This window comes from Chroicocephalus ridibundus, chromosome 5, assembly GCF_963924245.1.
Source record: "Chroicocephalus ridibundus chromosome 5, bChrRid1.1, whole genome shotgun sequence".
NCBI lineage: Eukaryota > Metazoa > Chordata > Aves > Charadriiformes > Laridae > Chroicocephalus > Chroicocephalus ridibundus.
This window is the reverse complement of record NC_086288.1, coordinates 59003207-59025750: the sequence shown is the minus strand read 5'-3', so window position 1 is coordinate 59025750 and position 22544 is coordinate 59003207. Positions and strand designations below refer to the sequence as shown.

The 22544-nt window shown below is 43.4% G+C and overlaps 1 protein-coding gene across 9 annotated transcripts in view; it reads left to right on the top strand.

Annotated features, from left to right (window-relative positions):
* The window catches only part of LDB2 (LIM domain binding 2), a 375747-nt gene extending 371189 nt beyond the window's left edge, over window positions 1–4558 (top strand). For 4 of the 9 annotated variants that reach the window (XM_063336653.1, XM_063336652.1, XM_063336650.1 and 1 more), the window contains one exon: window positions 3286–4558. In XM_063336653.1, the coding sequence (XP_063192723.1) occupies window positions 3286–3516 (231 nt within the window). In that variant the 3' untranslated portion in view covers window positions 3517–4558. Of the gene's footprint in view, window positions 1–410; window positions 554–3250 lie in introns of all 9 variants that reach the window. The other 5 variants (XM_063336655.1, XM_063336656.1, XM_063336654.1 and 2 more) reach the window with 3 other exon arrangements.
* The last annotated feature ends 17986 nt before the right edge of the window (window positions 4559–22544 follow it).

Genomic DNA, 22544 nt, shown 5'->3' with positions numbered 1-22544 from the left:
GCCTGCATTTGAGTCGTGTATGAAGTGGTCTCTGTGTCTAGTTTGTATACATCAATTTAAGTTTGGATGGCAACTAGGGTTATTTCAGGATGAAAGGTATGATATACATGAAAGCTGCTTTTGTGGTTGTATTATTAAATAATACATTTCTATCACATAATGTAAAACATCCACTGCTTTATTTACAGTGCTTCATTGCAACCATATTTTACTATCATGAGACATTCCTTGACCAAAAATGTTGTTTCTAATCACAGAGTAAATTAATAAGATTGAGTGACTACAGTCTAAATCTTTTTTAAACTAATCTAGTCAAATATGTGCTACCATAACTAGGCCATAGCAGTGTGTGCTGCCGTGCAAGAGACTAGGGTTTAATTCTTGGATTCTGCTTCTCACTCCATGAGCAGGAGCTAGGAGCACTCCAGAGCTGCAGCCTCAACCCTGGGAGGGATGGAGCCTTGTGTCATTCAACAGCAGTGACCCCCACTGGCCAATTTAAGGAGAAGCATTGAGGGGCTCTAAAAGGAGTCACTTCCAGTCCTCCTCAGAGGTTGGTGGTCATTGCACGGGATCTAGTGAGTGGAGGTTCAATGGGGTGCACTCGGTGGGGTCTTCAGCTTTCAGTCTGAGGAGCAGAATCCTCTCCGGGGAGGAACCAGCATGTGCGCTTCCTGAGACACTATTTTTGCCTGACATAACTATAAGTGACAGGATTGTCAAGAATATATATATATATATATATAACATTATTTTTTTTAAAAATGTCCTGTAACTAATGCTGTGATATCTCTCTTTTAAATAGAATCAGGGAAAACTCCACTAACCTCAATATAATTTAGTTTAATTCCCAGAGAGAGAGAGAGAGAGAGAGAGATACTCAATAGCATGGAGACAAATATAAGTGCAAACTGTCCTCTCAGTGGGTGTCATTATTCTAAAGGAATACTATTTGCAAAGAATCTGAGAAATTAGAGATGGAAATATTCACAAGGTCATTGAGCATCTCCCCGCTGATGCACGAAGGTTTCCTACCACAGATTGAGATTTTTCCCAGCCCAGTGTTAGGTGACCTGAGCGGCAAAGCTAGCATCGTTCCAGTGGGGTCATTAATCCTCAGTCTGCACTTCTCAGTAACAGGAATATTGTCTTAGCAGTAGGGGTTACATTTCCATTTACTCAGTGTCATCTTAGTACCCTAGTTTACATCTCATCGGGTTGGCCTAAAGCGATCCTCTTCCTTTCAGCACTTGCAGCTGTTAAGCATATTTACCCCTCCCAATTATTTGGCGAATGTAATAAATATTTAATTCTTTCATGTGGCCTCCCCAGCCGGCTGTTCCAGCCCCACAGTTATTTTTGATGTGCTTCTCAAAGTCTCATCCAAGTTGCCAACCCTTTGCTGGTATGGCAACAGGGAGAACTTGAGGTCCATACTCGAGAGCGTTGAAGTAAGAGGAACTGTTGCCACCTCGGTCTGTGACTCTGTATTTCAGCCACCGTGGTCCTTTTTGCCTGCCACATCCCACTGCACGCTCCAACCCGACTCGCTGTCCTCTGCCAGGTCTCTCTTGTCATTACTGCTCTCGCAATACCACGGGGTCAGGTCCGGTTCAGCGGTGCGCACTACACACTGTTGTTTAGAGGGACAAAATAAATTAGGATAAACTTTTGGTTATAAACACTTTTGTCTTTTGAGCTTCTATGTCACAAAGCTGTGTGTGAGTTTTATTTAACCAAATGTTTTATGGATATATGGAGTAACAAAATACAGACAATGTAAAGAAGAAATCATGTAACAGTTTCCATCCACTCACAAATTTTTCACATAGCACAGGCTGAAAATGTGGTATAAACGTTCTTGTGTAGCATGTCAGCCTTTGCTGAGGGATATCAAGAAACAGTATAAATACTTACAGGCAATAATTTGTATTGTTTCATGGTGAAGGAAGTACGTACCTGATGAAAAAGAAACCTTATTAATGCAAACATTTGTCTTCTGTTTGCTTTTTACAACTGCTTTTACATTCACAAGGAGGAACAGATCCTTTAAAATATGAATCTGTTGTTCACTAGGATGCTTGGAAGGGCTTCTTAAATCAGCAGGTACAAAGCTAGACATCTGGAATCACTGCACTCCTACCAAGCGCTAGCTGCTGCCCTGCCACCTGAGCTGCATGAAAAGATGCATCCCACTTCTTTCTTTAGTGGTTAGCACAGCAGCCTCATCCTCCGCTGAACAGAGAGAGCGAGAGAGCTCTCTGGCTTTGCACCTTTGCTTTCCAATCTCAAGTTTGCACCTTTCTATCCCATGCTGGCTAGGATTTTTGCAGCAAATACGTGATGCGCTGGAGTACAGTAGGCGGTTTACTTGTTTTCATGGAAGGACAATTTGTATTTAAAGCAGTGATTAGATGAATTCTTTCTTTCTTGCATGCTTCAGTTTTTGATGACTACTAGCTTCATCAGTGTAATTATAATTAGCACTCTTCATCTTCCTTTTACGGTACCAGCTGGACAGATTGGTCCTCTTACTGCACAGATTGGCGGCAGGGTTGCCTACATGGAGTTAGGTGACAGGCACCATGAAATAACAGATGGTAAATTCAGGGCTTGTTGGCAATCAGCAGGTTTTTGCTAATGACTTAATTAGCTATGCAAATTGTCAAATCAGTGTGAACATTGTTTTTATCGAAAACTTTACCTAAATTAATTACCATAATTAAGTAGCAGAATGTCAAGTATATTGGATGCGTAAAAGGGCTTGGCTGGCTATGGATAAGAGAGTTACCATCTTTATTAGAGTGCTGTGCTCCACATTTGAGAAGTCTGAGGATAAGAAATGTGGTTTCTTTTAAACTACTTTTAAAATACGCGTGTTGCCGAGTTGCAACACAGATGCACCTTGGTGCCTTTCCAATTAAAATGGCTCAGGAAAGAATTACCGGATAAAGGCTAAATATTTGAAGCAGGAGTTTAAGGCAGTTTCATAGCCTGCTTCTTTGCTTAAAATCATGCGCATTTTACAGTCTACCTGCTTTTCAGTTCTGGGGTTTCTGAGATCCAGAGCCATGAGCATGCAGCCAGAGAGATGTGTTATAATTGTTCGTTTAAATTAGAAATAAAGTGTAAGCCTGTCTCCTGGTTCCTACTATGCAGGAACTTATAACTCTGTTGTTCAAATATCGCAAAGTTAAGAGATGCAAATTCTCTAACATGATTTTTTTAAGTTGATTTTTTCTCTCTCAAGGTTTCCATATAACAAATATTGGGTGCTGTTCACAGGATGTGATGGTGGTAGGAGAACCAACTCTGATGGGAGGCGAATTTGGGGATGAAGACGAAAGGCTCATCACTAGATTAGAGAATACACAGTACGATGCAGCAAATGGCATGGATGATGAAGAAGATTTCAACAATTCACCTGCACTGGGAAATAACAGCCCGTGGAACAGCAAACCTCCTGCTAACCAGGAGACTAAATCTGAAAACCCCACACCACAAGCTTCCCAATAGGTTACTCTGCAGCGGTACCCGCTGCGATGTATGTCAGTGGGTTATCAATTACTGTTTCACAGCATTCTTCAAAAAAAATTGAAAAATACACCTTTCAACGGATACAGTATCTATTTCTAAACTAAAGCTATCCGATTTTTTTTAATTAGGGAAAACTCTTGTATAAGCTTCCATATACATTTCTTGGAAGCATTCACATACAACATGATACTGGCACTGACCTCAATTAAAATAATTGAAAATTAAACAGCATCTTGTGGCAAATTTCTGACAATGCATTTTATTGGAAGGGGTTGTTTTTTCCTCGTCAAACAATGGCCATATTTTAACAAGTCATCAGTGCTCAGGATCTCATTAACGTAACTATGTAAAACTTTTTACAATTGTAATATATTTTCTGCTTTTCAACTTGCACCTGAAATTTCTTGTTTCAGAAAAAATCAGCTTTTAAGGAAAAGTAATTTAAAGTAACTTTTGTTCTTTCTTTAACTTTTCTTTCATCGGTTAATCATTTAAAGGATCCAGCATTTTTAATTTACGTTTAGCTGATGCCAGTAGATACTCTTTCCATCATTTAATAAAAATGCTGAAACAAGAAATGTCTTTTTTTCATCAAAGACATGAGAAATATTTTTATGTGGAAAAAGACACCCAGTCCTATGAGAGTTTATGCTTTGTAAAATTGCTGTCGATCCAGATATTTTAAAGCCATGTAATCCATTAACTTTGTGGGCAGCTTAATAAATCTAAAACTTTTGTGTTTTTATTATTGTATCTGAGTTGGCTTTGTTGTTATTTCTTTTCATAGTATATTTCTTGTATAATATTTTTGTAAAGCCCTCAAACCATTTTTTGGTTTACTTTTTTTTTTTTTTTTTTTTTTTTGATTCCGGTGTATTTATGTGAAACTTTATAAAAGAAACTAATTTTTTTCATTTACATATTAATATGTTCCACTCATCATGTAAAGACACAGTGAGTCAGTGTGTTATATAATACAATGTATTTTATGTATGCTTTGCCAATAAGTGTGCCAATAAACTGTGTTAACAAATGTGCTCTTGTATCATGCATTCACAGTTCCTTGCATGTAAAAGACGCACACCCAGGGTCACGCACCAGGAGTTTTTTCGGAATTAGCGTTTTACTGCATTACAATCGTTTTCCAGAAACACGGAAAGCCTGTCGTTTAGGTGCGAATCGCTTACAGCTCAATTTGGTTAGGTGCGCTTTTTTTTTTTTTTGACATTAATGATGTGTAACAGCGCAGGTCGGTAACAGCGGCGAGAGCCGAGCACGAGGGAGCGCAGGGCATCCAGCAAGCGCACCTCCATCCTGAACTTTGCATCCCTCGCCTTCCAGGGCTGGGGCTTATCAGGGCAGGAATTTCCACTCTGCTGAATTCTGTCTGATAGTTTGACGGTGAGTCCCTCAACTGGGGCTGAGAGGATTTAAAAAAATTCTCCTTCTTTCTTCCCTTTGCTATCAAATCCATTGGCCACGGGAGCAAGCGAAACCTCTGGACTGGTGCGGCCGCTCTGAATACAGCCCGGCGTGTGAAGCCCCTGGGCTGAGCCGGGGGCCTGAGGCACACGCCTGCATCCCGAAGCCGCTGAGAAGCCCTGCAAGGTGCACCCTGCGGGTGGCAAATACTTACAGGGAGAATTAACCACACAGAGATACTGAATCTACGTGATCCTGCCTTTTGTGCAGGGAAGTGATGTTTAGCTCTTGACTGAAACTCTGCTTTTAATATTACCGACATTATAAAAGCATCTGAAGAACTCCTTTTTTTTTTTTCTAAGTGTACCCAGAAGCCACCTTAGGGAAATGTGTCTCCCAAGTGTATATATGTGTTTTTTAAGCACACTTTTGCTGGATGTGATTCTGCCAAATAGTTTTGAAACCACCATCACGGAAGAAATACAGGGCAAAGCACCCTGCGTGGCCACTTGGTCCTTCAGCAGGAGACGACTCCCTCTCTGCCTGACGAACGAGCCTCAGCCTCCGACCTGGGCACCATTCTCCTGCAAGCAAAATCCTGCTTTGATGAATTTTGGCACCCGTGGTGGGCCTCGCAGGAAGATAGCCTAAAGGACACTCCAGGTTTCTGCAGGATCTAGAGCACAAAAGCCATCAATCGCAGGGTAGAATTTAAAACTAACTAAATAACAAATGCAGGCTGAGTGTGCCTGCACAGATAGTAACGCTGCTCCTTCATAACACCTGCGTGTTATGTAGGAAACGGTAGGTCTATCATTCAGAGACTATATCAGCCCCGATTTTTCCATGTAAATAATTAAGTTCACAATGTATTCCATTAAGGGATCACTGGCTCCTATATAGCTGCTATAACATTACAATTATACACTGTAATTCTAATGTTCAAAAACACTAATCATTCATACTACATTTCCATGAGCACACTCTAAAAGGCGTTCCTTATTATTAATCTTTCAAGACTGGCACTACTATTTCAATTTTTAAAAGATTTATGATGTCATATTACTCCTGTTGTTTCAGTAAATAAACATAGGAACCCTTGAAAAATGGGTAACAGACTCCTCCGAGTGCTGTCCTTGAATTAATCTGGAAGGACACTTTCTCCATATCTCCTCAAGAACCCTGTCTACAGGCTATCAATCCACCCTGCTGTGGTTAGGGTGAATAACAGACGGAGCTAGCCGATTTTATTTATCCACTTATTTATTCATAAAAGAAAATGTCCAAATAGGCCGGCTCAACGCGGTGGTTTGAGGTGCGCCGCAGCTGCCCATGCGGGCTCGTCGTTGCTGCTTCCTTCGTCCTCGCACCCTGGGATGCCCCATGGCCTTTTCTTGCCATTTTTCCAATGACATGGTAAACTCGTCAAGACAGAGCCTGTGATCCTGCGTCTTTCCATGTGCTTAGAATCACAGAATCATAGAATGGCCTAGGTTGGAAGGGACCTTTCAGATCATCTAGTCCAACCATCAACCTAACTCTGGCAAAAACCACCACTAAACCATATCTCTAAGCACCACGTCTACCCGTCTTTTAAATACCTCCAGGGATGGTGACTCAACCACTGCCCCGGGCAGCCTGTTCCAATGCTTGATAACCCTTTCAGTGCAAAAATTTTTTCTAATATCCAGTCTAAACCTCCCCTGGCCTGTCAGTAGAGAATTCAGGTACAGCGATCCCATTAACTACTGGATTTTATGCCTTTTGGGTGTGGGTTGCAGCTTTTGTGTGCTCCGGGAGCGCCTGATGCAGAGATGTGGGAAAGGTGAACAAAGATCACAAAAACACCTTCACGAGAGCCGAGGTGGCAGCCTGAAGAATGCAAGCTTGAAACTAACAATTAATTTTACTGTAATCTAATCTCACCACCTACCAGAACGTTGTATCTCTCTTAGAATGTGGGAGGAAATAATGTTGTTGACGCTTTCCTCTGGGGAGACCTGCAGTTATTAAAAGGAGGAAGGAAACTTATCTCACGATGCTGAAATACTTTCAAAGAGAAAGCTCTTGTTTGTTTTCACTAAATGGAGGGAAATAGTGGCCATGAGAGGTGCCCTTGCTGACCAGAGGGAGGAAATTCCAGGAGTTTACTTAGAAAAGCAGAATCATATAATTAGTAAAGTGACTAAGAACACTGATAACTAGGCTGGTTGCTCTTACAAAGGACTTGGAACATGGAGGAATCATAAGCACTGCTGGGTTTTGGTGATTCTTTGAATTGCTTTGCTTGTGGATTTGGGTTTTTTTTGTCTTGGGCTGGCAAAGTCCACTTCTCAGGGAGCTGCCAACTCACGGGAGTCACCATCTGGTCTCACCAGCTGCCCCTCGTGAGAACATTTCAGTTCTTAAAGTTCCTTCATTCTCCCTTTTCACAATGAGCCAGAATAAGCAACATTTGCAGCTTTGTAGTCTTTTTGGAATGAAGGTGTCCTTGGGTTTCATCATCTACGCCTTGGTGTGTATGAATGTAATAATGTTGTAGGATAATTCAGTTTGGAAGGGGCCTTGGGAGGTGTGGCTGGCGTTCGTACACTTGCAGCAGCATGGGGCTCTCTGAAAGTTGTAAGCGACTAATTTTTGACCTTGGTCCTACCCTGGCACATTTGGGAAGCATAACCAGCTTGTGTCCTTGGGGAACAGAGCGCAAATACCCATCACCAGAGAGCTGCCGAGGAGAATCGGCCTTGAAGTGTGCCGGCAGAGATGGGGGTACAGGGAAAGGCAAATACTGAACAGAAAGGCAAAATGCTGAGCAGCACTGGGTGTTCTCCAACACCGGGGTGCAGAGAGGTTCCTTACCCTACCTTTTGCTGCAAAACACCGTTAAAGGAGCCTAAATGATAGAACAGCTGTAAGAACAGACTAAATTTTGCAATTTCATGGCCTCCATGAAAACCCTATTTTAGCAAAGACAGGATGAAAGAGAAAACATGAATGATTGATACCGAAGGAATCAGTTTGTGCCTAATACATCCTGGAGAAACTGCTAATGGAAATTGAATAGTCCTGAAAATATTTCCTGAGACTGCAACTCTGATCAAGTAGCCCTATGGTGATATATCGCACGTCCAAATTAAAGCTGCCCTGGGGCGCAAGTAACCCCAGCAGCTGGTTTTACTGCGCAGGACTGGATGATTTGTATGTTTTTTCTAGCTTTTTGACAGCGTATTTTTATACAAGACTGAGGCCTGACTCTTCTACTATGTTAAGAGCAGCTAATGAATATTTAACATCCCATAGAACTGATGTGACTCTGGCATATCATTATGCTTCGATTAGGAAGTCTGGTGGTACCCCAGCATTGCAGCATGGCAGATGGTACCTTTAGATAAAGAGTCACTTTTGGAAGTCTCTAAATTTATGGACCATGCCGCTGTGTTTCATGAGCAGATATGAATTTCCACTGAATGTTGGTAGTATTAAAATCCGTTTTAATTTAGTGTGGGTTTTTGACAGCGACTAGTACAAGTTCTTTCAAAGGGAGAGGCTTTATTAGGAGCAGCGATGGAGCAATCTAACTGTAGGAGCATTTCTTCCATGACCCCCTGAGTCACTTCTGAGATAAAAGAACTATATCCCTTACATCGAGAAATAATTTTAATGGGTCTATGGGCAGTCTTAATCCGTAAGCGCATTTTAAAACACCATTATGCACTAAAGATGACATCAGAGAATAATACACTTGTGCACACAGAATCAGAAACTTTATAAAAAGCATCCAGCCACAGCAGAGCACAAACACGCCAGCTCCCCAAGAAGCTCCTGATTGCGCTTCCATCAGCTTTACAGGGAGCAGGATGAGACTGATACGCTCCAGTTTGGATAAGTTACTAAATGCATCCCTGGTAACTCAGGTGCTGCTGAGTACCGTTACTGCACATTGGCAGGGGAACGTGCTTCAGCTGAACCTTGGCAAACGCCCACCCGCGGTGCTTCTGTTCCTGTCGGACACCCAGATTTAGGATCCTTTAGGTCTGTGCTCGTAGCTGGAGTCCAAAATTCTTCAGGGTGCTTTTCTTTTCTTTCTGTGCGTGGTTGTGGGGGTTTTATGAGGGTGGGGATTTTTTTGTTTTGTTTTGGTTTTTTTTAATTTGTACTGTGATCTATGATATAAATACTTCTCAGGTGTCCAAGATCTTACCAGTCGGAAGGTGGCACGCAGAACAGTGTGTGTGTGCGGAGCAGTATTTTACATTGTGCTAAAAGGAATTCTGTCCGATCTCTGGAGATTCTCAAGTTGTGTATCGCCCCCGTTTAATTAATAGCTCTGTCTCAACAACTCGGAATTCATCTGAGCTAGTATGTACAATTTTGTATTGAACAGACATAATGTATAAGGCTAGCGCCTCCCTCGTAAGTGCATTAGGAGACGTTTTAGCAAATGCTTGAAATGAAGCAGACGTTTAACACTCCTTATCACATTCGACTGCAACTCTCATTTCATCACATGAAGTTTCATCCTCCCTGAGCGATCTCTTGGGGGGTCTGAGTACTGGAAAAGCTTTTAAAAACTGTGTTTGGTGCTTTCAGATGCTGGGTTGAGGGTGGTTTTTTTTTCCCATCTCTCTTTGATAGCTTATGAAAATTTGTTTGCCGTTTTGCCCAAAGTTTTTTCACCTTCCATCTTCTTCTGGCTACGTGTAAAACAAAACGCAGGACTGTCTTGTACTCCACACAGACAGACCTATCAAAACCAAGGTGGGATGCTCCTGGCTTGCCAAGAGAGATCAAATTCAGCAGACAGAAGGTGTGAAATTTAGGAACTGTGATGGATACTGGGGCATGTGTCTGTCTTTGACTGCAAACTCCATTTTGAAAGGGAATTTTCAGCTGTTTTCATCGAAATCTCCCTTTCAGATTAAACTTGTGGTGCCAAAGAATGATGACAAAAGGTGAGCAACTGAGACAGCTATCTTTTTGTACAGGTTTTTCAGCTGTTCTATGACTGTCTCTATGCTTAAATCATCAGCTCCTCCGACGTGAATCAGGTGAGAAGTGCTACAATTTATAGGAGCCGGGCCCATAGCTACGGTGTCCCTGGACAGTGATCAAGAACCTCTGTTGTGGTTCCTGAGCTTTGTAGGAGCAATACAATTTTATTTTTGCATACTGTGGCTACCACCTCCTCTGCTTGCTTTTGTATCAACAGGCATGGGGAGTTTCAAGTTGGCTTTGTTCAGCAAATTTCCAAGTTTTGCTGTCATTTCAGCCTACGGGCTCAGAAAAACGTAACTTACATCAGCCTTCTTTCTCCCAGAAAGTGTATTATTTTCCAATATCCCCCCGCTTTTTTTTTTTTAAGCTTGAACCCCCTTGAGAAGGGTCTAACTCACAAATTTCACGCAGCAGGATTTGGCTTTACTGTAGATGCCAGCTGCATTCCTGTGAGGGGGGGAAAGAAATAATACTAATGACCAGTTTATAATGAGTGACTGAACAGTGGCACTCCACAGGGAGGCAACGTTTTTAAGCTCAAGACCATGTAATAGTGGGACGTGGGCTTTTAACATGGAAACAGAGTTGTCAAGTCCTATGATTTCATTGTGAGACCCGCGGCATAGCCAGTTCTCAAGAAGGGAGGAGAAGTGTCGGGGAAGGAAGGAGTGGTCTGCGTAGTAATTGCCTTCAAACAGTCTGATGCTTCAGAAAGTGGCAATCTACAGGACGGCAGTTTCTAAGAAAAGCCCATAATCTGGGGAAGAAAATTGCAATCAGTAATGAAGGAAACCTTCCAGAGACGGGCTTCACGCAGGCACTGCCAGGTACCAGGGTGGGCACATACCTGCAAGGTCAAGACTCAAAAGGGAAATGGACAATTGATTTTATTTTATTTTTTTTTAATTCATTTTATCCAATTATTTGATTTTTTAATCATCTGCGATGATGCAAGTCAGCGCCAAGACTGTTCTGCTTTCTTAACTGCAACAACCCCCTTTGAGTAACAGATGGATTAATTTGAAATAACCCTTGAGGTAAAATAAACAAAACACACGGACAGTCCTACCTTGAAACCAGTAGTCATTTTGTCAGATTAAAGGCCTGGCTGCAGTCACAGCTTTCCAGGACTGTTACACCCGTCCACCTACACCTCACCCTCTGTCCGAGCACCCCGCAGTCTCCTGCGGGCCAGTGTCTCCCTGGTGGGAAGGCTCGTGGCCATTTGACTTCCATTGCAAAACACCTGCCCGCGCGACCGCAGGCTGCTCAGAAACAGCTGGGATCGATCAACAGCAATAATGATCTTCAAAAATCATGATTTTTAAAATTTTGTTTTCTTTTATTAAACAAGAACCTTTTTGTTTGGTTTGAAGGCACTTTTTCTTTTGGTTCCTTCCATGTATTGAAATTTTCACTTATACTTTGATAAGGGTTTTTTTCCCCAGATTTGATTTCCATGTAGCTACAAGCACTGCAAAGTTGGTTAAAACAAAGAGTTAAAAAATGCTGGAGCTGAAAGTCAAATACCATACAAGTGCCTCTGATCTCGCCAGGGGTGGGCTGATGAGGTTCTCTTCTCAAGGCTCCTGGCTAAGCCACGACGCTGCAGAGTGAGTTACGCAGATCGTGTCCTGCCCAGCTCTCTACAGAAATACGCTTGTAAACATTGCAGAGAGGCAGCTTGAAGGACATAGGAATGATATAGATCACCTGAGGCATCAGTTATTCTATCTTTCTCCTCTCCTCCCTTCCCCAATTTCCTTCAATATTCGAAAATAAACTAATCCAGGAGAGTCGCAATTAAAAAAAAAACCAAATCATAAAGAGTTGCCAACTCTGCCTTTCCAGTTACAAGCGCACATCTCAGGATGCTCTTCTGGCATCTGGTGCTTCAGATGTGTCCAGAAGGGAACAACCCCAACTGCGACGTGGCCATCGTGTACCTGGGTGTGTTCATTGTGTTTTCTGCGTGCGCAGTGCAGCGAGCAGGGATGACTCCTCCTCCCTTTTTGTTATTCCTAAATTAAAAAAAAAAAAAAACAAGTTTCCTAAAATTCCCACAAAAGGACTACGTTGAGGAGCCCACTTGCTGTACAAAGATAAGAGGCTTCGGAGGCCAGCGCACCCGTGGATGCTCCCGGTGAGGAGCGCAGCACGCTCAGCTCCCGCGGCACCATCCCATTAGCGTCCCCGCGCCATCCTTCGTGCGCTGGTACCGTCCCTCCGCCTGAGCATCCCGGGCTCTGCGCCGAAGCCACTCAGCCTTTTACGCGACCCAAGACACTTGTACGTCTTAACATTAGAGAGTCTTGAGTGGAGCTATGCCAATTTGTATCCCTTTATTAGCAGTATTAAATTCCATTGTGCAGGTATTTCCACAGCTGTGAGTTATTCAACATAAACTCCTACTGAAGTAGAGAATAGGCTGCAAATAACCCACCAGGGAACAATTTCTTAAGTGCTAGTCATCCAGCAAATTCCTTTATTCTCAGTTTTTATAGCGGGATTATTCGATGTAGAGGATATGTCCAGGTTATAATGTATTTGATTATTTATAGCAGATATCTTGTGGTGTGAGCTCCATTTTAAAATGGACAAGGATTATTGGAAGTAGACAGATGTGATGTTAATTTCCAAAACTAACCTCATTTTCAGCAGAGCCTGTGCTATTTCTTGCACTCTTGAGAATATCAGTTTTCTGGTAATTTTTCAAACCCCCCCCCCCCCCCCGTTGTTTTCCTACTAAGTCTACTTCAGCCCGTGATTTCTCTGTTTCCCGTATCTTTCCTTGATGATTATTCCTATTTCCTAGTGAAACATTGCCCTCCCCGTACCACCAAATGGATCCTCCCGTAGGGAAAAGAAAAAAAAAGCCCTTTTTCTTTCCACTCTTCATCATCCCTCGCGATATGCTTTCGGCTCTAGGGAAGCCCCAAGAGCAGGTGTCGCCTGATTTAAACCCCTCATTAAAACCCTTCGTCCCCCACCGAACGGAAACTCCCCCTCCTGCCCGAGCCGCCAGCCGGCCCTTTGCGCTGGGAAATGTATTTCGAGGAAATACTCCCTTTTTCTAATGCTACCAAGGACAGGCAGCCCCTTATACAATTCTTATCGCTCGTGTCTCCAAATCAGGCTGCTGGCGCAGCACAGGTCAGTCCCTTTTTGAAGCCGTCGTCACTCTCTGCCTCCTCACCCCCCGTTTGCTGTTTAAAGTACTTTGAACAGACACAGTAGCTTAGTTGAGGGTCCCTAAGTCTTGTACCAAGGGGGCTGTTGAACAACAGCTCCACGTTCAGCTTCTCTGCCGCCTTCCTGCTTTCATAAAAGCGACCCCGTTGCCCGGCGTTTCTGCCCGCAGGTTTGAGAGACTCAGGTCAGCCCAAGGCTCAGCGACAGGCCGGCGACAACCCCGGCGACAGGCTCAGCGGGGACGGCAGGAGTGAGGGAGCAGTAGCCAGGCAGAGGAGCCTCAGCAGATACTGTGCCTCTGTGTCTGCAGCTCTGTCTGCCCCTCTCCTCCATGGGATGGAGAGGCCCATTCTGGAAGGTATATTCCATACCGAGCTGAGCCATTGAAGTGCATTGCCTACAGCTAAGGCTCTTTTTTTACTTTTTTTTTTTTTTTTTTTAATCCCATGCACTTATGGAGGCACACTGGTATAGTTTCAAAGTGCTGTGCACGGTTTTGATTTGTGTGACTTCCATTGATTTTTTTTTCTTTATTTTTTTTAATAGAAACTTTGTAGTGAAATCTTCCAAGTGCCGCTTAACAGTGCTAGGATTTCATTCCTATCATCCCTGTCCTTTTTTTGCAGACTGTTCAGCCAGCAATATGCAGGGCTTTTCTTAATGCCTTCCATCTCCTCTGCGCTGCTGGGAAGGGGCCAGCCATCAGCCCAACAGCAAGTAAATAGACTTCACGCATTTAGTGTAGTGACGGGCACATATGTTTTTAGTGAAGAGTTTATTTGCCAGAAGAAAAGTAGTTTGAGAATTCAGGTCAACTTTTGGTGAATCACTTCGAACTAATAAATATAAGAGGTGAGGACAGAAAGATTTCAGAAGTGCAGAAAAAGTTCGTATCAATTTCTCTCAAACAAATCAGCTCCGTTCAGTCAGGATAAGCTACTCCTGTTGCCAGCAGAAAAAAAAAAAAAAAGCGGGGGGCGGGGGGTGGGGGGGGAAGGGGCAGGAGGTTCTCTCACCCCAAAACCAACATCTAATTCAGAAGATAAATCCCTTTCTTTTGGTGCCCATCACTTTCCCACCCCAGCCCTTGCCCCAGCTCTGCCCCTCTCCTGTGCCAAAGCTCCTGTTTCCACACACCCATTACAATCTTCCTGATCCCTCAGTCCTTACCACGAACGTGCCCGGGTCACAGCTGGAGAACCCCCAGCCTCTGCTGTCTCACACCTCTCTTTCTAAAGCTCTGCATGAAGCTCTTCTTGTCCAAACCCACCCAGAGGTCCCCAATCTCAAGCACCTCCATGAAACTTCCACCAGCTCCTTCTTGCTGCAGACATCCATGTCAGAGCAGGTACTTGGCTCATCCCTGTGCCCAACATGCCCATCTTCTCCTGAAAAAGCCTCTGACTGTGCTCCAGCAGCAAGCAAATAGCCCAGAGAGATGCTGCATTCACCAATAGTAGAGAGTCCTGTCCTAGGATGTCTCCAAGGGCAGGAGAGGAAAATTATGGTGGGGCAAAAAATTTGGTGTACAGAACCTCTTCTTCAGGTTGCATTCACAGGAGACTGAAATGCCATTTATATCTTAGCAAAAATGTTGCTCTGAACACCCACTTAAGATGTAAAAGAGCTGGATTCAGTCCGCAGCCTCCCGTGTTACATGGGGGTTAGGCTGGAGGGAGGGTGATCTCATCTCCTGTTGAAGGGCAAAGATGATCTCAAGAGTACCTGGGCCAGAGGAGAGCGAGCGGCTCCAGAGGATGCTGATGCTCTTCACAGAAACTGAGTCCGTGTCTTTCCTCCAAAGCAGTCACAGGGGGTACTTGAATTTTTGGGTTTTGTACCACACAGAAAAGGCTATCCTGTTGGCTATGCAGGTGCCACTGGGATCACGCTCCCTTCCATCTGCTGTCCCCTGTCAATCTCAAGTTCGGTTTTTGTTAGAGTGAATAAAGAAGCAAGTCCCAGTGAACTGAGCACGATCCCTTCAAGCACACTGAGAAATTTTGGTTAAAAGCTGACTCAAAAATAGAATTACTTAATTTAACTTCTTTTTTGTTTAGTAAATTAGGCAGCACCACTACTGAGAAAGCCTAAGCCATGTGTCCCTGCCATGGAAGGACAAGGTCATTTTGGTGCCAGCGGAACTGTCCCGGCCATGCAGAGAGGAGAGAGTCCAAGGTACCCTGTGACGAGATGGCAGTCTCCCACTTCCCACTGGGGTAGGAAATTCCACTGGTTTTGGTGAAATGAAAAGCTGTGAGGCTCCAAGACTCGAATGTTGACCTGCAACCACCACACTAAGTCCTTGTTCTGGCTTATTCCAGCAGGTTCTTCTTCACGGACATGGCAAATGGAGCTGTGAAGAGATTCATGGCTGAACGGGCTGAATCGCATTGCATACTTGAAGATGCTAGAGACAAATAGCGGTGTAAGGGACCACAGCCTGACTTTACAGCATCGGTTAGGACACCTCTTCCCGGAGTCACGGTCTGGGGATGTCAGTATGTCAGAGGGGTCCCTGTCCCCTCTCCCCTGCCCTGCCTCCCACCCAACTTGGCACTTTCCGGGCCAGCTACAAATCTCCGGGCCTCGCCCATGCCAGCCAGGGGTCTCCAACTTGAGCATACCCCATTGTTCAAATCTCATCACCGACTCACAAAACGAACACACCTGTAGTCTAACTGCTGGTCATTTAGCAAACGACCTCATTTAGAAACTAACCCCCTCAGTCCAATTATCCCTCTTCTTCAGCCACATGTCCTTATGTAGCAGTATTGCTCATTTATATGCTAATTTTCCTAAGTCTACTTCAAAGGGGAGAATTGTTTGTTAAAAATCTTACACTCCAGCCTCAGTTCAGACCATCTCATTATTTACCTGCAAATTTAGGGAGATATGGGTAAAAGCTCTGTTCTTTTATGATCTATTGTCTAGGTGATCAAAGGAAACCATTCAATATGAAGATCAAAAAGAGTCTGGCTCCCAGCAGCCCAGCAGCTGGCTCTGCCAACTCCCGAAGTCTGCAACCTCTGTTATAAGTAAAGACTGATTTTACTATTAAATAACTTTTGATTACAAATTGCAGGGGAAAAAATACCCTTCGCAATCATAGTCTCTTTACTAAGGTGTTAATGAAACTAGGCTTCATATCAATATTATCTCAATTATTAGTCAAGGAATAATCACTATGTATATAGTCTGTCTATTAATAATCCTCAGATAATGAAAAATATCCCACAGACATAACTAATACTGCTTGATAAATTGCTGGTGGCCCACAGCTAACCCAGGTTTTCTTTTTTTTTATACAGATATACTGCTCAAAGGATTTTTAAAACAAGAACTCAGACACAAAGGTGTTTACTATTTAGAGAAGGCAAAAGCGGTGACTGTAGGTTGAAGTATCAAACTGGGACACCTCATGTCCCAGTCTGTTAGGGAATTATGTCAACAGCGTAACACGATGTGAATAATGAACCCATGCTTTTCAGGGCTGACACAATTCCTCAGCCTAAGGAATTTCAAGAACAGTGATTTGAAGAAATCCCACTCTTCCAGAAAAGATAACCCACAGAATTTTTCAGCTTCACCACAAATAAACGTTAAATAGTATACAGCTTTCTTTAGAAAAATAATGTGAGAAGTGAAAAAGTATAGACTTCCAGGCTTTAATCTTCCCTTTAAAGTCAACACACTGTAGTATGTCTCTTTTCCGCGCTACAAATGGGAATAAACAAGCGGCTGAGCACTGAAGTATATTTGGGGGCTCCGCAAGGGGAGCACGAGGATATTTTGACTTCTGAGATAATGAAATGTCTTGGTTTGTTTTACAAAGTCACTTGATGCATTTCTGAAAAAACACTGCATTCTCCTAAAAATATTAAGCTACCTCTGGAGAAGAAAAGCCTCCAGTATTCCTCCTGTTGTGCTATAGCTGGTTTGCGTGACTCAGTACGTTGTACCCTCTCCTGTCAGTCAGTTGGAAATGAATACCTCAGCAGGTCTTAGATGACTTTTAGTGCTCTTCTCTTTTGGAGCAGATCTAAAGCTGATGTTTTGACCAGTTGTTAGTATTAAAGGTCTGATGGCACTTTACAGGAGGGTTGGGGTGTAAGTTTCGGTGTCCTGGCCAAATTCCAACATCGGTAATTAAATTCTGTCCATCTAAACTTCCCCCTGTGGCTGTAGTTGGCTCAGGTATTCTTAATTTCCTGTCTTAAAATGTTCCATAGTGTTGCAGCGGTGCCGTTAAATAGTTGCCAGGTTTCACCTCGGCAACGTGTGAGATGATTCATGCCTTGCAGATTTGCAGATAGCTACACGTCAGTACGGCCTACGAGAGCTGGAGGAGAGGCAGGGTAGAAGTGACAAGATGTCATAATGACTGTTTCCTCCATTCATTTTCTAATTTTGTGACACTTCAGAAAAAAAAAAATATATTAAAACCTCTCCATTTGTTAATGAAATAAATTCCTCTCCCCCTCAACCCTTCCATTCCTTCATGCCCAGGAGAGCAGCTGAACAGACGTGTGCGGGGCTGAATGAAAACCCAGATCCCCGACCGCGCCAGGACGTGAAGAAAACTCAGGTCTACATCTGACCTGCTCTCCTGCCTCACCTCCACAACAGGCAGAAGCACATTTTTCGCTTTACATACGCCAAAGCTTTGAGAAATTTCACTTCCAAATCTAAGCTTTATGCCCGAAATCATTCTCATAGTAGTTTCTTCTCCTAAAATGCAGCAACAAAGCGCCAAAGCAGTGCTGAAGGTGAGACGAGCCCAAGTGAACATGTACTTCAAGTTACTCCCTGTTTTGTCCTTTCACTGGCAGTTTAAAAGCTAAACACAGTCTAAATTACACACGCACACACACACATCATAAAAATAAAATACAGCCTCCAAAAAGTCCTTGATTGGTATGGTATATGCAAGTCTCTGTTATTTGACACCCCTTCGTTGATATCTGCCCCGTTTCCTCCCTTAGTTTGCTTCAGCATTGCAAAACTTCTGAACCCAGTCTGGCTGTGGGGGGAGAGCTTAAAATATTCAGTCTCTCACCAAAAATAAGTTAGGAGGTGAAGCTGTCTTCATTAGGGAAGAGAGAGAAGCTTTTCTGTTAGCCGATTCAGCCCTCCCAAAAATCCCAGGATCTCCCCCCCCAAGATGTCTACCTGAACACATTGCTCAGGTAAGAAGAAGTGGAAAATGAGGCTTTTAACTGAAGCACCTCAGTTGGTTGCCTGAGGTGGGAGGAATATCCCTGCCATTTTAACACAAACAACATGTAACGTGCCTGCCTCGTGGTACACCTCACACACTTACCATGAGGTGGCAAAAGCAGGAGAGTAACAAATTGGTGACATTTCATTCTCGTAAGTATTTCTGAAAACTCTCCATAGCTATAAAAGATAAAAACATGAGGAAGAATTACTTTACTGAAAGAGTGGTCAGGCACTGGAACGGCCTGCCCAGGGAGGTGGTTGAGTCACCATCCCTAGAGGTGTTTAAGAAACGTCTAGATGTGGCACTTCAGGGCATGCTCCAGTGGCAGAGATTGTAGGTTGTTTGTTTGAGGGGGGGAGTGTTTTGGGTTTTTTTTGGTTTGTTTTTTTTTTGTTTTTTGTGCGTGTATGGTTGGACTTGATGATCTCAAAGGTCCTTTCCAACCATGAAGATTCTATGATTCTATAAAAGTCACGGGGAGCCCAGCAAAACCCCACCGCCGTCTTCTGCAGTGTCCTGTAGAAGAACGATCTCTTTTGCAAGAGCAGGGAAAGACGCCGAAACTTGTAACAGCGCGATACTCCTGGTTTTATGGCTTTCTCCTGCAAGCCTTGCTTCGGAACCGGGTACTGGCGCAGCTCACAGTGAGAGCTTTGTCCGGCTGCTCCGCTCAGCAGCTCGCCCAGTTACTGGCTGGGTTACAATGGCTCGCCTGCCCCGGCTGGATTCTGCGTTAGTTGAGGGGTAATGGGAAGATTTTTAAACTTTTTTAAATAAGGAAAAAAAAGCTCTTTCAGAAAGAGAAAGCAAACACATGCCAGGTTTTGTTAACGACAAACGCAGAGCAGTTAAATAGCGGGGGGGGAAACATTAATGCTGCTTTGCGATAAGAGCGTCTTGAAGAGGCACATCTTTAACTGATCAGGGAGCTCTGGAGGGCCGCTCTAATCTTTTTTGGTCTCAGCAACAAAATCTACGCGTCTCATTTCCTGGCAGAAAGCCAGTTTTTCTAGTCTCGATTTCCTGAAATGAGATCAATTAGGGCCTGATCCCGGAAACCTGGAAAAGGTTGAGTTCCCAGGAAACACCATGCAGTATGCTGGGGGGAAAAAAAAATGGAGAAAAAAAAAAAAAGCAAAAAAAAAAAAGGAAAAGTTTTTCTGCCACCGTGAATGAAAGCAAAGTCAAGCAGTTTCTTAATTAGGATAATCATTGTCTACACAAAGCCAAAAAGTGATGCAAAACATGGTGTTGGAAGTCCCAGTAAGGGAAGCTCTGTTGGAAAGTCCAGGGTTTTCACTTTGTCCTCCGTGAATGCAGGCAGGGATCGTTTCCTTGAACTGCTCTGCTCCCGCTGCCCTTAAACATGTGAAATTCCCACTTCAATCAATGGGAGCTGTGCATACTTAAGAGCTACCGGGTCGGGCTCGTAAATGCCTGCCACTGATTGTACAAGACGTCGGCACTCTTACGGCTGATGAAAGGAACAGACGTGTCAACAGCAGATGAGACCTTTGCACAAATGGGATGACGACGCCATGTCAATATTTTCCTAATGTGTGAATAAGTGCTGTGAGGGACAGGGCACACAACAGTCAAGAAACCGAAGTGCGGGAGATGATTGAGGAAGCTTGCTGGATTCTTATCTAAACACAAAAAGGAAATATTAAATATTAAATCAAATTATTAATATTAGAATATAATATGTTAACATGACACTTCACCTTCTCCAAAGCAGCCTGTTACCGCTTGCCCTTGATATATAATCATGCACTAAACAAATGATTTTCTGTTACTGCTTTCCAATATGGAATAAAAGGGGTGCTTTCTATTTTTCAGAGAGAGAGAAATTTCAGGGCGAGATCGCACGATGTGGGTACTGGAGGTAGCAAGGGTACATATGGAAGGCTTGGCCTTGGCAGAGCGCGGGGACAGAGGTTTCTGTGGTGTTAAGCCACTCTGAAGCCCTCCCGCCCTCGGGCTCTCCAGCTCCAGGACAAGTCCTGTGCAAGAAGCAAAGTACTGTGATTTTTCTTCTGTTTTGCGACAGAATAAAATATGGCTAAATATGGTTAAATATGGCTCAGAAGCGGCTAATCGTGTAAGCATAATGCTGAATTTTTAAGATCACAAACTGATGTAAGTAGGTTTATTTACTTACTTTAAGCTGAAACAGAAACTTCATCATTTAGGTGTATGGATGCTTCTGAAGAGGCTTCTCTGGTGTCTGGGAGACACCCTGGGGATCCTACAGACATTTCACCCTTCTTCTTCCAGTACCAAAGTCAGTGTCAGAGTTTATAGGAGCAATTCAGAGGGGACAGAAGGGAGTCTGTGGTCAGACGTGTACACAGATGAGGGCTTGCCTTCTGAGGAGAATCTTCTCCTTGCCAGTTGTCTTGACTTAAGGCTACTCTGCAGCAGCTCACAGGGTAGGAGATCCTGCCTGTTTTCTCACTAACAGAAATGTTACATGTTAATGAACTTTTTTCCTAGTATTGGCATTTTATTGAGAGGTAGGTTTCCAGTTTTCTCCAGTCTAATACAGGGACAGTGGCCCTTGCCTACATCATTTTTCCCCTTTGCTTGAGATGGATGTGTGATGTAAGAACTTGAATTCAACACCGACTCAGTGTTGCCATTTGTCTGCCCTCCCCACCAGCCCTGTGTCCTCGCAGTCTGTTTTCGACACCTCCTGTGCAAGCCACTGTCACAGTACATAGGCTGTCTACAGACAGCAGTGGGTAACAGTGACCGTTACCTGAGTTACCTGCTGTCTCGGTTATGACCGTGGCAGATGGTAGTCCATTTTCTGTCCAGAAGTAGTCTTTAGGGAGTCTTTTTCTAAACAATGTACTAGCAACCAGAAAAAATTATGCAGACAGAATGGACAAAGCCAGTATTTAAGCCAGACTCCCAGGAGAAATGGAAGGGAAGACTGATGGTTGGACCCACTCTGAGCAGAGCCTGGATCAGAGGACCTTTAGTGGTCCCATCCAACTTGCCAGAGTCTTGTGAGTGTGGAAGGAGGGATGGAGTGAAAATGCATAAATATGCTTTTGCAATGGACAACCCAGCTCAGATCTTGGCTAGTCAGAAGGAAAAGGAAGGAGAAGCTTCATGATTCAGAAAAGAACCCTAGACTTCCCAGGAGACCGGGTACTGCTTGGAAGCCTTGGATGAGCTGCATCCGTTTCCGGAGATAAGCATACAAGATCAACCAATATGTGAAAATGCAGGAGGCCTTCGAAGTGCTGGACGAGCACCCAATGTCTTGAATGCAGGGCCAGGAAGCTCTGGGGGACCTGGAAGTCCCCAGTGATCGTGCAGGGGGAGCTCAGGCATTCCCATGCCAAATTAATGATGATCTCTGACAATTTCTGGGTCCTACTAGAAAACTGTTCATAAGTCAGCAGTGTCTATAACAACAGGACTTCACATCTGTGTTTTTACAGTAGAATTTGTAATTCTATAAAGTACTTCAGTGCTTGTGAAAGCCATTGCATGAATTAATAAATAATAATAGCTTGGAAACTGCAAGACATTCTGATTCAAATCTAAGAGGACCCTAATCCTTTCATGCTATGAGGACATCTTTTCTATATTCCCTTTCTCGGCATGTCAAAGATATATTTTTCCAAAGCATTTGAACAATTTGACTGGGACCCAGGGGGAAACTCTGGATGCTTTGTGGTGGGGTAATGAGTCAGAAAGTTTTCTTGCCAGGGATTGAGAAATGCCTGACCTCATTTCTGAGAACACTGCATGCAAGGGAAAGATTTTGCCCTTAGTGGAATTCTAAATGTTTAGTGTAGACCTCTGAGCACAAGGCAACGGCATGCCTGTTCAAAAAAAAATAAAGAATTTGTGATTCCTTTTGTATAGGGAAAGACATGTTTTAGGACAAATTTAAAACCTGCACAGTACAATTAAAATCTTTGGTTTGGACTAATTTTAGGTGTCAAAAGAATATAATAGCGAAGACTTTCTGATTATTGTTCATTGAATATATAGTTTTGACCTAAGCTGTAGCTTTGTATACATAGGTTTGTCTTCTAAAACATAAATCTGGGAAAGTTGCTGAGGGTCCAGCTGTTTGCACCGGGGCAGGATTAGTCATATCTATTGCATTTCTGACAAATACTTATCTAATTCCTTCTTACAGACCTCCAGC